Source organism: Neoarius graeffei, chromosome 4 (genome assembly GCF_027579695.1).
Source record: "Neoarius graeffei isolate fNeoGra1 chromosome 4, fNeoGra1.pri, whole genome shotgun sequence".
Taxonomy (NCBI): Eukaryota; Metazoa; Chordata; class Actinopteri; order Siluriformes; family Ariidae; genus Neoarius; species Neoarius graeffei.
Window position 1 is genome coordinate 27352967 of NC_083572.1, and position 15000 is coordinate 27367966.

A 15000-nucleotide genomic window follows, 5' to 3' on the forward strand; every position below is an offset into this window, starting at 1 on the left:
GTAAATGTATACAAGTAACGCATGTGTTCTGAAAACAAAAATACTTATGACCTCTATCACCTTGGTAAATATTGCTTTATTACCATTCACACATCCCAGTTCATCCCAGAGGTTCACAAACATGCTGGCATACGCACTTGTCCCTTTTGAACATCCCATTCGAAAATTTGTCCCATCCCCCCCAATAACTTCTACTCTTCTGGGATGACTTACCAGCCACAAGACTATTAGTTTGGTCAGGCACCGATGTTGAGCAAGGAGGCGTGGGGTACAATCAACATTTCAGGTCATCCTAGAGTTGTTCAGTGGGTTTGAGGCTTTGTGTGGCCTTTGTGCAGGCCAACTTTGGCAAACCATGTTTTCATGGACCTCACTTTGCACACTGGTGAATTGTTATACTGGCACATGTTTGGCTAGGGCTCTGAGTTCCAGTGAAGGAGAAACTCATGTTGCAGCATACAGCGACATCAATACAATTTTGTGCTTCCCAGTTGGTGACAGTAGTTTGGGGAAGGCCCACATATTGGTTTGATGGTTAGGTGTCCACAAACTTTTAACCATATAGTGTATGTTGCAGACTGAAATGACTTCTGTTTCACATGATCTTTAATACAATTGCACTTCATAATTCAGAATTTATAATTTACAGTTAAATTATGAAAAAGCTTTGATAATGTAGATTGCATTATGTTGAGATTTTAAAAGAACCTGCACAGAGATTTTGTCAAAGTTTTATTCACGTTCTGTGCCAAAACACAGCTTATCCATCCACCTGGGGCAAGACTGCAGTCCATTGTGAAAATTTTCCCCTTTAAGTCCCTCAAGCGCTTAGAGGTAAGCGAACAGTGGACTTCAGAATTTTTCATGGAAATACTTTAAACAATTTACTAACTATATCATAGAAATATCATGAAAATTGCATGCAAAGTTCTTTTCATATAACTTTTTCATAAAAATATTTTTGAAATGTGTAACTGATTTTTAAAAATAAATGAAATTGGAGCAATGATAATTCCAAAACCACTGTATTTGCATTGCTCTAAATGGATACTTGGTGTGTTTGGGGCCAGCTGAAAAGAATTCCTCCTCATTGTCTGGAAGGGCTACGTGGTGTCTACTCTCAGTTGGAGGTCTTCATCTGCTCTAAAAGCCTCAACACTTTAGAGGTATCAGTTTCTGATTTTAGCATACAAAAGATTACCCATATTGCTCATATTTCTAAAGTGTACTTTGTGTGTCTTACAGGAGCTACTGTTTCTCTGTGGAGGAGATCTCAGTAATGCCTTGCCTTGGTTAGAACTTCACACCCTGAACTTCAGTTACAACTCTATTTCCTGTCTTGATGAATCTCTGGTAAGGCATAATGCTGCTTTGCCTCATTGCCATTGTAGGTATGAGGCAAACTTAAGTTGTTTTAGTATTGATTGCTCCTCTACCTTTCTATAGTGCCCCCTGATTTTGGCATTGAAAATTTTTCAGAGTTTGTTGAATGTCCTGAAGTCACTGGATTTAAGCCATAACAAGATCCAGAAATGTGCTGAATTCCTGAAGGCATGTTTCAGTTTTTGATCTAGTTTTTAATCTTAGGTTCTGCATTGTATAATCTGTATTGTACCTGGAGTGTGGTAACACTATATAATATATGATTATTTTTGTCTACAGCCACTCTGTGAGCTTGAACATCTCAATCTTGCCTACAACAATCTGCAGAGAGCACCAGAGCTTAGCCTGAGCGCTAGAGCAAGATTGGTCACTTTGGTGCTCAGACACAACGAACTGGAAAGCATTGATGGTGAGAGCACTGGAGAGGTTCCAAAGTAAAATATAAAATAGATTTAAGCTGAAACCAACATGTACAATTTTCGATGATGCAAAGCCAGTCAGTTCAGCAAAAGAACAACAAAAATGGTCAAAATTTTGACATTAATATTACAAAGATTGGCCAAGAATCTGAGGACATATGCAAATAATCATAAATTTGAGTGGGTGTGGCTAAATGGTCCAAAATGTAATTTTATTATAGTTTCATGAATAGACCATGGTAAATAAAAGGAAATTAAAAAAAGAAATTTCACTGGACACATTATTTTCCAAGACAGGTGCATGCATATCCACAAATAACCATGAAAAATCATTATGCATGCACAAACATGAGCAAAATTCTGAATAGTGCCTACCCAGTGGTCAATTTGAGTGCATGTCCATACCTAAACGCACCATTCAAAGTTAATGACAATTGCTCAACTCCTGTCAAATACCTGATGAAATCTGACTGGTTATACTCTGGCTAGCTTATAGCTCATGAAAATCAGAAATCCAGTTTCTTAAATGATTAGAATATTTCCTAAGGTCAATCAAAACGGATTTACAATACAGAAATGTTGAGTTTCTGAAAAGTATGTTCATTTATTCTCTCTATACTTGGTTGGGGCAGCTTGCCACGAATTAAATCAACACCACATGGCATGGAGGTGATGAGCTTGTGGCACTGCTGAGATGTTATTGAAACCCAGATTGCTTTGATAGCAGCCTTCAGCTCGTCTGTATTTTTTGGGTCGGGTGTTTCTCATCATCCACTTGACAATACCCCATAGATTCTCTATGGGGTTCAGGTCAGGTGAATTGGCTGACCAATCAAGCACAGAAATATCATGGTCAGCAAACCATTCAGTAGTAGTTTAGGCACTGTGGGCAGGCACTAAGTCCTGCTGGAAAAGGAAAATCAGCATCTCCATAAAGCTTGTCAGCAGATGGAGGCATGAAGTGCTTTAAAATCTCTTGGTAGACACCTACATTGACTTTGGACTTGATAAAGCAAAGTGGACCAACACCAGCAGATGACATGGCACCCCAAATCATCGCAGGCTGTGGACACTTCACACTGGACTTCAAACACCTTGGATTCTCTGCCTCTTCACTCTTCCTCCAGCCTCTTGGACCTTGATTTTCCAAATGAAGTGCAAAATTTACTTTCATCTGAAAAGAGGACTTTTTACATTTTTTAAAAAGTAAATTTAAAATGGTACAGTTCTTTCTCTCCTTAGCCCAGGTAAGATGCTTCGGACATTGTCCCCGTTTCAGAAGTGGCTTGATATTAAGGATATGACAGTTGTAGCCCCTTTCCTGAAGACGTCTGTGTGTGGTGGCTCTTGATGCACTGACACCAGCCTCAGTCCACTGCTTGTGAAGCTCTTCCAGGTTCTTTTCTTATCAATCCTCTCAAGGCTGTGGTCATCCCTGTTGCTTGTGCACTTTTCCAGCCAGCCTTTTCAGTAATGACTTATGGCTCATCCTCCTTGTGGAGGGTGTTGTTGATTTATCTGGACAACTCTCAAGTCATCAGTCTTCCCCATGATTGTGTGTACTAAGCTAGACTAAGAGATGCATGGTATTTATATTGTTTTTTATTCAAGCTTGAAATGAAATACTCATTTTGTGTGTGTATATACAGTGGTGCTTGAAAGTTTGTGAACCCTTGAGAATTTTCTATATTTCTGCATAAATATGACCTAAAACATCAGATTTTCACACAAGTCCAAAAAGTAGATAAAGAGAACCCAGTTAAACAAATGAGACAAAAATATTATACTTGGTCATTTATTTCTTGAGGAAAATGACATGGCCACAATGTGCAAAGGTATGTTTGGAGAAAAAATGGTGCCAAATTCTAGGAAAAGAACACCTCTCCAACTCTGAAGCATGGGTGTGGATCGATCATGCTTTGGGGTTGTGTTGCAGCCAGTAGCACAGGGCACATTTCATTGGTTGAGGGAAGCATGGATTCAAATAAATACCAGCAAATTCTGGAAGCAAACATCACACCATCTGTAAAAAAAAGTTGAAGTTAAAAAGAGGATGGGTCCTACAATAAGACAATGATCCAAAAAACACTTCAAAATCTACATTAGAATACTTCAAGAGGCACAAGCTGAAGGTTTTGCCATGGTCCTCACAGTCCCCTGACCTAAACATCATTGAAAATCTGTGGATAGATCTCAAAAGAGCAGTGCATGCAAGACAGCCCAAGAAACTTGTAGAACTGGAAGCCTTTTGCAAGGATGAATGTGTGAAAATCCCCCAGTTAAGAACTGAAAGATTATTAGCTGGCTACAAAAAGTGTTTACAAGCTGTGAGACTTGTCAAAGGGGGTGTTACTCGGTACTAACCATGCAGGGTGCCCAAACTTTTACTTTGGGCCCTTTTCCTTTTTTGTAATTTTGAAAATGTTAACGATGAAAATAAAAAAAAAGGGGTTTTGCTTAAAATATAAAGGGAATGAGTCATCTTTAACTTTAACTTTATGTTCACTGTAACAGCAATTTTGACCAGGGGTGCACAAACTTGTGTGTGTGTGTGTGTGTGTATATATATATATATATATATATATATATATATATATATATATATATATATATATATTGTATGTATGTATGTATACAGTGCTCAGCGTAAATGAGTACACCCCCTTTGAAAAGTAACATTTTAAACAATATCTCAGTGAACACAAACAATTTCCAAAATGTTGAAAAGACAAAGTTTAACATCTGTTGAACTTATAATGGTAAAGTAAGGTTAATAATATAAACTTAGATTACACATTTTTCAGTTTTACTCAAATTAGGATGGTGCAAAAATGAGTACACCCCACAACAAAAACTGCTACATCTAGTACCTCCATGATTTTTAATGACAGCACCAAGTCATGGAATGAACAAGTTGGCGACATTTTGCAACATCAGTCTTTTTCCATTCTTCAGCAATGACCTTTTTTAGTGACTGGATGCTGGATGGAGTGTGATGCTCAACTTTTCTCTTCAGAATTCCCCATAGGTGTTTGATTGGGTTCAGATCAGGAGACATTACTTGGCCACTGAATCACTTTCACTCTGTTCTTCTTCAGAAATCCAACAGTGGCCTTAAATGTGCGTTTAGTCATGTCGGAAAAGTGCACGACGACCAAGGGCACGGAGTGATGGTAGCAGCTTCTCTTTCAGTATAGAGCAATATATCTGTGAATTCATGATGCCGTCAATCAAATGCAGCTCCCCAACACCAGCAGCACTCATGCAGCCCCACAAAAGGACACTGCCACCACCATGTTTCACTGTAGGCACCATGCATTTTTCTTTGTATTCCTCACCTTGTGATGCCATACAGTTTTGAAGTCATCAGTTCCAAAAACATTTATCTTGGTCTCATCACTCCAGAGTATAGAGTCCCAGTAGTCTTCATCTTTGTCAGCATGGGCCCTGGCAAACTGCAGGCGGGCTTTTTTGTGCCTGGGCTTTAGGGGAGGCTTCTTTCGTGGACGGCATCCATGCATGCCATTCCTCTGCAGTGTACGCCGTATTGTGTCACGGGAAATAGTCACCCCAGTTTGGTTTTCTGCTTTAGATAACTGCAGTGAACTTGTATGCTGATTTTCTTCAACCCTTCTCATCAGAAGACGCTCCTGTCGAGGTGTTAACTTCTGTAGACGACCTGAACGTCTCTGTGAGAGAGTTGCAGTTCCATCTTTGTTAAATTTTTGTACCACTTTTGCTACAGTATTCTGACTGATAAGTAAAGCTTTGCTGATCATCTTGTAGCCTTCACCTTTGTGGTGTAAAGAAATCATTTTCTTTGGGGAATTCTGAAGAGACAAGTTGAGCATCACTCTCCATCCAGCACCCAGTCACTAAAAGAGGTCATTGTTGAAGAATGGAAAAAGATTGATGTTGCAAAATGTCGCCAAATTGTTCATTTCATGCCTAGAAGACTTGGTGCCGTCATTAAAAATCATGGAGGCCATACAAAGTACTAGATGTAGTAGTTTTTGTTGTGGGGTGTACTCATTTTTGCACCACCCTAATTTGAGTAAAACTGAAAAATGTGTAATCTAAGTTTATATTATTAACCGTACTTTAAACTTTGTCTTTTCAACATTTTGGAAATTGTGTTCATTGAGATATTGTTTAAAATGTTACTTTTCAAAGGGGGTGTACTCATTTACGCTGAGCTGTGTGTGTGTGTGTGTGTGTGTGTGTGTGTGTGTGTGTGTGTGTGTGTATCTCACACACACAGCCTCCAGCTTGCCTGCGACGCTGTAGAACAGGATAAAACGGCTAGAGATAATGAGATGTATATTAAAGTGTATGTGTATATATAAAATTGATTGACATGTGATGGCCATGCTACTGAGGCTCACCCTCTTTTGAATAGTTTGAGTTTGTGAAGTTTGGTGAAAAATCCTAAGATTAGTTTGCAGAAGCAGGTTTTGCATATTATGCAAATTAACAACAAAACTTAACATGGTGGAAATTAGTGGATGGGCTCTAGCTGTATCCAGGAAGTCAATATATAAGAAGCAAAAATAGTGCATGACTTGCAGTTCTTGAAATATAGGATAAAATGTAAACACTTGTGTTATAGTCCCACCATCAGGCTGATGCTGGTTCGTTTACTTTTGAAGTAACATTATGCACCACCTGAAAAAGTTTGGTGTTTCTCCAATCCCTGGCAAAAATTATGGTATCACCCCACATGGAGGCTTTTCACACAATTTTTTTTTTACTTTGTCGCAAATAAACAAATTGCAGACGTGAAGCAAAAGTTTTTCTTCAATAGCTGAACATTCTAGCTTTGTGAAACATGCCTAAAAATACTTCATTATTTTAATTAATGGCATATTTTTTTCTAGATAAAGTACAGGGAAAAACAATGGAAAGTGCTTGGCCCCCTAAAGTGAGAAAAATTACCTCTTCTGCTTGGACTCCTAATAATAAATATTGCTGCAAGCAGTGACTGAGGTGTCAAGCACTTCAAAGCACCACCTTGGGGTCAAGGTACACCAATGTCCTCCCTCAGAACATGGTCCTCAGCATAGCTTTCAAATTTGGTGGTGATGCAGAGATTTGGCCTTGGGTGGTGTGGGGTGGGTTTTTATTTATTTATTTAGGTCAGTGTCTGCCATAGGACATTGCAGATTTCAAAAGCAATATGCAATTTTGAATCTCCGTATCTAAGGAGCCAGATAGCAAAAACATTTTAATTGCTTGACCTAAAACCAAAGTTATGAGCACTTTTTACATTATTTTACAGGAGGAAATCTTTGTGCTGCTTGAAAACAGATTATTCATGAATGAATTATATTGTTACCTCAACGACACAAATTTGTTATTGCTGGATTTCTGTTTATTCTCATTTTTTGTACATGCAGTTAAATATTTAGTGTGTGTGTAATGTCATCCATATTCTTATGCCAACTAGTTTCAAAACATTTTATATTAGTAAAAACACTAATGGAATTTAAAAACAATATAGAGTTTCATAATAATTAAACTGCACAGGTTTTTTTCAACAGAAAAAAAATGAGGTGAAGTCATCTGTTAAAATATCAGGGTTTAGAGCTCCATGCACTTTGTTTACGCTTTATACACATTGTAGGCCTCACCATTGGTTTCTTTTTATTTGCTGTGGGCCTACAAGCATGTATGATATACTGCTGGATTCACTTTGCTGAGTAGATATCATTATTTCCAAATAATTTTGTGAATTCATATGTGCATTTCCAAAATATCTCCTCACTTAGTGTTTTACACATTCATATCACATTTGTTTGCATGCTACAGATGACTGGTTTTGAATATCAAAAATCTGATTATTTTTGTTCAGTTTCTTCTGCAGATGATCTGACCCAAAAATGGTAAGGATTGCTGAAGGTGATAAGTTTAAAAGAGTTTAAGGAGTTCCAAATGCAAGGTGTGGGCGCTTAAATTTTTTTATTTTTTAAACAACTGACCTCAGAAGCTTCCAAGGAATTGGACAAGGGGGAAAAATTCTAAACCAAACACTTCAAAAGGAATAGTTTTTTTTTCCTTATTATAACACCACATAGTCTCTTAAGACCTCATTCTTGAGGCATCTGAGTTTCTTGCAAAAATGACCAAGCGTTGCTGATGCATTTCCTGTTTGGTAGCTTTGCCACCAAATCCATTTGTGTAGTACAGGCAAACACTTTTGAATATCAGAAAACCGTATTACCTTTTGTATTGATGTATTTCAGGATAATTTCATCTTAAATGGTGTAAAATGTAATATGGTGGAAAATGACATCAGTACTGTTGAAATCAGTATGGGCCAAGGATTAATAAGAAAAAAGAATTTCCTTCCTTGTAAGCTAAAGATTGCCTTGAAATTTTACCCACTGGTGGTGCTAAATGCGTTGAGGGGCAGAACCCAGAATTGATGAAATGACTATGAGCACTGTCAAATTTGTTTGCCAAATTTAGATTTGTCCATTTAAAAAATTTTGTGCCAGAACTTTTATCTCAGTTTTGGGGGCTACCACAGACTTCAATAATAATAATAAGGCGCGTAGTATATTGGTTCCCATAATAATATATTGCTACTGTAAATAATAATAATACATCTGTTTTGTATAGTGCTTTTCATGATACTCAAAGACACTTTACAGGAGGTTCAAACACACACACACACACACACACAGACAACAGATAAATAGGAAAGTGATCTGTAGGAAGGTGACGTGTCAAGTATCATACTGTATGCAGTCTTGAACAGGTGGGTTTTGAGATGGCGCTTGAAGGAAAGTAGTGTATCAAAGTTACGGATGGCCAGGGGGAGGGAGTTCCAGAGGGTAGGGGCAGCGATGGCGAAGGCTCTGTCTCCGAGGGTCCGGTACTTGGACGTGGTGATGGGAGTGAGGAGGTTGGCATCTGCAGAGTGTAGTCGGCGGGTGGGGGAGTGGCGATGGAGGAGATCAGTCAGGTACGAGGGTGCAAGGTTGTTGAGGGCCTTGTAGGTGATGAGGAGGATCTTGAAGTGTATGCGTTGTTTTATGGGAAGCCAGTGAAGTTGACGGAGAACAGGGGTGATATGCTCTCTGGAGGGGGAACGGGTGAGCAGCCGGGCAGCAGAGTTTTGAACACATTGTAGTTTTTGAAGAACAGTGGAGGGGAGGCCATACAGGATGCTATTGCAGTAGTCGAGTCTGGAGGTGATAAAGGCATGAATTAATGTCTCTGCGGCAGGGGTGGAAAGAGTAGGTCGCAGGCGTGCAATGTTTCGTAGGTGGAAGAAGGATGTTTTGGTTACATGGTTAATGTGTGATTTAAAAGAGAGTGCAGGGTCCATGTAGATTCCAAGGTTTCTGACGAGGGGGGAGGGAGTGACAGAGTGACCATCGATACAGAGTGAGAAGTTCTGACAGGTGGGAAGGATGGATTTTAGGCCAAAGATGATGATCTCGGTTTTATTGCTGTTTAGTTTGAGAAAGTTGTGGTTCATCCAGGTTTTAATGTCAGTAAGGCAGCGAGTGAGGGTGAAGAGGATGGCAGGGGAGATGGTTTTGGTGGTGATGCAAAGCTGGGTATCGTCGGCATAACAGTGGAATTGGAGTCCATGGCGGCGGATGATGTGTCCAAGTGGAAGCATGTACAGAATGAAGAGAATGGGGCCCAGGACTGAACCTTGAGGGACTCCATGTACGACAGGGGTGGTGTGGGATTTATGATGATTGATAGTGATATAGTGGAGTCTTTCAGACAGGTAGGATTTGAACCAGGAGAGGGCGGTGTGGGTGATGCCAATGGATTCTAGACGGTTGAGAAGGATGGAGTGATTGACTGTGTCGAAGGCAGCACTGAGGTCAAGGAGGAGGATGGTGAGGGAGTCAGAGGAAAGAAGGAGATCATTGGTGACTTTGAGGAGGGCCGTTTCGGTGCTATGGTGGGTGCGAAAACCAGATTGGAATGTTTCATACAGGTTGTTTGAGAGGAGGTGGGTCTTGAGTTGAGTTGCAATGGCTCTTTCCAGAAGTTTTGACAGAAATGTAAGGTTGGAGATGGGTCTGTAGTTGTTGGGCTCATCGGAGTCGAGGCCAGGTTTTTTAAGAAGAGTGATGGCTGCCAGTTTAAGAGGTGGGGGGATTATGCCAGAGGTGAGGGAGGAGTTGATGATGTCTGTGATGAGTGGGGCGAGGGGGGTGAAGCAGTCTTTGACAAGTTGAGATGGCATGGGGTCCAGGGGAGAGGTAGATGATTTCATGGTAGAGAGTATTTTGGAGAGGTCAACAGAGGTTATGGGTGAGAAGGTTGATAGCCATTGGTCAGAGGATGAAAAGAGTGTGGGTTCAGGTGGTGGGGTAGTAGTAGTGGAGGATGCAAGCTGGTTGTAGATAGTTTCTATTTTTGAATTGAAAAATGACATGAGGTTATCACATTTCTCTGGGGTGAATGAGGATGAAATGTTGTCATGGGGTTTGAGGAGTCTGTTAATGGTGGAGAACAGAGAGCGTGGGTTGGAGGAACCAGAATGGATGATGCCAGAATAGTATGTGGAACGTGCTTTGATGAGAGCTAATTTGTAGATTTGCATATGGTCTTTGTAAGCGAGGGAATGGACTGAGAGGCCGTTTTTTTTTTTTTTGTGAAGTCGTTCTAGTTGTCGAAGTTGTTTCTTGAGCTTGTGGAGTTCCGGAGTGAACCAACGTGCCGAGTGGGTAAAGGTGACTGTTTTGGTCTTCAGAGGTGCCAGTGTGTTGAGGGAGGTAGACAGTGTTATTGTAGATGTTGAACCTTGTCAACATCTACAATAACACTCTGTCTACCTCCCTCAACATGGGGTTGGATTTTCGTGGGGGGTGAGGCAGGAAAGAGAGTTTGATATGCAGGTGGAGAGAGTGACTGGGCAGATGGATTTGAGGTTACGGAAGGTGATCCTGCGGTTTTGTTTGGGGGTGGGGATATCGATGTCAAATAAAATGGCTAGGTGGTCGGATATGGAGAGGTCAAGACTGGAAATATTGTGGATGTGGAGGCCGGTGGAGCAGACCAAGTCTAGGATGTGTCCGCGGTTGTGGGTGGGGAAGTTGATGTGTTGGGTGAAGCTAGAGCAGTTAAGCAGGTCGAGGAAGTCCATAGCATTTTTACAGTCCGAGGAGTCGATGTGAAGGTTGAAGTCGCCAAGGAGCAAAAGAGGAGATGAGATTGAAAAAAGTGTGGTGATGAATTCAGAGAGATCAGATAGGAAAGATGGGTTGGGTTTGGGGGGGCGGTAAATAATAGCAGTAATGAGAGGTTTAGGCCCAGGAAGTTTAAAAGCAAGATGTTCAAATGATGGGGCAGAGGGGAGGGACAGTGCGCGGGGTTGGAGGTCTTGGTTAAAAATAGCAGCAATGCCACCCCCTCTGCCCTCAGTACGTGGGCTATCCAGATAGGAGTATCCTGTAGGGGTGGTTTGATTGAGTGAGAAATAGTCCAGGGTTTTTTGCCATGTTTCATTTAGGCACAGCAGATCGAGTTTGTTGACTGTAATGAATTCATTTAGGATGAGGCTTTTATAGTTGAGAGATCTTGTGTTGAAGAGGGTGATTTTCAGTTGCTTTTGTTTTGAAGCTGTTGGGGAGGTGGTTGGGATTTTCCGGAGGTTGAAAAAGTTCACAGAGAATGCGTTCTGATGGCGTGTGTTATGATGACGTAGGGAGGAAGTGTGGGAGCCGGTATGTGAACTGCGGTCGGTCCATAGAGCTGGGATGGAATTATTAGTGCTTGAAATATAAATGAATTTGCGGTGGGATCCTCGATGAATGTAATGGGGTCAGCGTAGTAGACCAGAGTTTCATAGCGTGTTGATGAGTTCGGTGGAAGGAGGCAGTTTGAGAATAAGCTGGTGGAGTTCAGTTGGTGTGTAACGAAGTGCCATGGCCGACGCTGTGAAGAGGCAGATCCTAAAGATGGGTGGTGTTGACTGTGGTTGATAGAGACAGATGTTGAACCAAGATGAGCAGCCACAGCGTGGAGGATGTGGAAAATAGCCAGCTTGATGGATCCAAATGAGGTTCAAGAATATTATGAAGGACCATATATTGGCTTTGTTTAGCCGAAATAAAAAAAAAAAAACCTCAAATTAACGTATCTGATGTTTTTACTTCAGGAGTGGAGCATTTATCTTCTCTTCAGCATCTTGACCTCGCCTACAACCTGCTAATGGAGCACACTCAACTAGCTCCACTCTCCTTTCTGCATAATCTCAATATGGTAAGAAAATGCTCGTTTGATTAGTTGGAGGAGTAGGATTGAATGTAATGTTTATTTAATGACTGTTGCTACGCCGGGCGGCACGGTGTTGTAGTGGTTAGCGCTGTCGCCTCACAGCAAGAAGGTCCTGGGTTCGAGCCCCGGGGCCGGCGAGGGCCTTTCTGTGTGGAGTTTGCATGTTCTCCCTGTGTCCGCGTGGGTTTCCTCCGGGTGCTCCGGTTTCCCCCACAGTCCAAAGACATGCAGGTTAGGTTAACTGGTGACTCTAAATTGACCGTAGGTGTGAATGTGAGTGTGAATGGTTGTCTGTGTCAGCCCTGTGATGACCTGGCGACTTGTCCAGGGTGTACCCTGCCTTTCGCCCGTAGTCAGCTGGGATAGGCTCCAGCTTGCCTGCGACCCTGTAGAAGGATAAAGCGGCTAGAGATGATGAGATGAGATGTTGCTACGCCAGATGTAGCTGGTGAAAATGTATTGAATGTAAGGATAATCTAGGTGTGCCTGAAGATAAACACAGTCTCAATGTATATGTACTGCACAGTGTTTTGAAAATGTATGAGAAATCTATGCTTTCCATTACCGTTGCACATTTGTCACATTTTTCAAGGGTTTCAGATCCTCATACAAGACAAGGATAACATGAGGAAACAGAAAAACCCACAACTTTTTAAATAATTGCTTTATTTGTTGAAGGCAAAAGGTTGTGCAACACCTGTTTGACCCATTTGGAAAAATTAATTGCCCCGAAAGCTATACTGCCTTTCGATTTCATAAAGTTGGTGAAATTTGGTTCCCTCTGAAATTTGGTCATTGTGATGTTTATTTCTGCAATATCTAAAAAAAACCCAAAAAAAACAGGCTGTTCTGTGGCTGGGAAGTTATTTAATTTGAGAGGATTCCCTAGGAAATAATGTGCATGAAATTTGCTTGCTTCGTGCAGTCAAGGAGATAGAGGAAGTCCAGTGTATGCATGCACAGGTTTACCTGCTTCTTCTTTTCCTTCTTCTTTTGGGTTTTACGGCAGTTGGCTTCCTGTGTTGCATTACTGCCATCTACAGGTTTACCTTGACCGTGCACTGACAGTTGCATCATTTTGTTGCTAAATGAACAGCTGATCACACTGAGGTGCTTGCTGACCGCCGATATTTATTAGTTTAGTTCTGCATTTCCTTTCCTTCGCAACATAACGTCTCTTCTTCTCCCTTTCTGTTACTGTCGTCGGTCTTTCATGCTTCAATTGCTTCCTCTATTTTCTTCTCCTGTTTCAAATTTGTATCCCCCAATACCAAACAGGGAAAGCCCACCATGTGATGCACGACGTAGTATCTTGAATTGGGTTGTGGTGAAGCAAGAAAAAATAGCAGAAAATTTAGGGTCACATGGGTGTAAGTTCATTAATTGTTCTATTTATAATACAAAAAAAACCCTAATATAATTGGAAGTCTGTGATTTCGAATTCAGTCGCTTTCAGTCCATGAAGCAAAAATAATTGGGTGTCAGGGAAAATTCTTTTTATGATCTCCACTTGAAAAATCTGAAAGGCAGTCTACCTTTAAACTACCTTTACTTTTAAGTGCTTATCTTGGTTATTATAAGGATTTGCCATGCTGCATCCCCCCCCCCTTTTTTTTTTTTACTTCTCCATTTTTTCCAAGGGGGGGGGGAATCATCTTATGTAATTGTTTTACAACCCCAATTCCAAAAAAGTTGGGATGCTGTGTAAACTGTAAATAAAAACAGAATGCGATAATTTGCAAATCATGGAAACCCAATATTTCATTGAAAATAGTATAAAGACAACATATCAAATGTTAAAACTGATAAATTTTATTGTTTTTTGATAAATGTATGCTCATTTTGAATTTGATGTCAGCAACATGTTTCAGATAAGTTGGGACAGGGGTAACAAAAGACTGGAAAGTGTAATGCTAAACAAACAAAAAAAACCCCTAATTTGGTTAATTGGCAACAGGTCAGTAACAAGATTGGGTATAAAGAGCATCCCAGAGAGGTGGAGTCTCGCAGAAGTAAAGATGAGGAGGGGTTCACTGCTCTCTGAAAGACTGCATGGGCAAACAGTGCAACAATTTTTAAGAATAATGTTCCTCAATATTAAATTGCAAAGAATTTGGGGATCACATCATCTATGGCACATAATATCATTAAAAGATTGAGAGAATCTGGAGAAATCTCTGTATGCAAGAGACCAGGCTGAAAACTGACATTGGATGCCTGTGATCTTCAGGCCCTCAGGCGACACTGCATTAAAAGCAGACACGTGTCTGTAGTGGAAATCACTGTATGGCTCAGGAACACTTCAGAAAACCATCGTCTGTGAAAACAGTTCCACAAATGCATCCACAAATGCAAGTTAAAACCAGATATAAACAACATCCAGAAACACCGCCACCTTCTCTGGGCCGGAGCTCTTTTATGATGGACTGAGGCGAAGTGGAAAATTGTCCCCAAGATCTGACGAATCAAAGGTAGAAATTCTTTTTAGAAATCATGGAAATCGCGTCCTCCAGGCTAAAGAGGAGAGGGACCACACCCGACTTATCAGTGCACAGTTCAAGAGCCAGCATCTGTGATGGTATGAGGGTGCATTGGTGCACATGACATGGGTAGCTTGTACATCTGGGAAGGCATCATTAATGCTGAATGATATATACACATTTCAGAGCAATATGCTGCCATCCAGACAAAATATTTTTCAGGGAAGGCCTTCCTTCTTTCAGCAAAACAATGCCAAACCGCTTTCTGCACATATTAAAACTGCATGGCGCTGTAATAAGACTCCAGGTGCTAAACTGGCCTGCTTGCAGACCTGTCTCCCATTTCAAACATTTTGGCGCATTATGAAGCGTAAAATACAGCAAAGGAGACCCCAAACTGTTGAGCAACTGAAATTGCATATCGGGCAGAATTGGACATTTTCTCTTTCCAAACTATAGCAATTGGT

General features: G+C 40.8%; 1 protein-coding gene across 6 annotated transcripts in view; it reads left to right on the forward strand.

Moving 5' to 3' along the window:
* Window positions 1-15000, forward strand: part of stk11ip (serine/threonine kinase 11 interacting protein) — a 210335-nt gene that overhangs the window by 32225 nt on the left and 163110 nt on the right. For all 6 annotated transcript variants that reach the window (XM_060919085.1, XM_060919084.1, XM_060919086.1 and 3 more), the window contains exons 4-9: window positions 760-834; window positions 1071-1166; window positions 1246-1353; window positions 1480-1551; window positions 1663-1792; window positions 11935-12038. In XM_060919085.1, coding sequence (XP_060775068.1) covers window positions 760-834; window positions 1071-1166; window positions 1246-1353; window positions 1480-1551; window positions 1663-1792; window positions 11935-12038 — 585 coding nt within the window. The remainder of the gene's footprint in view (window positions 1-759; window positions 835-1070; window positions 1167-1245; window positions 1354-1479; window positions 1552-1662; window positions 1793-11934; window positions 12039-15000) is intronic.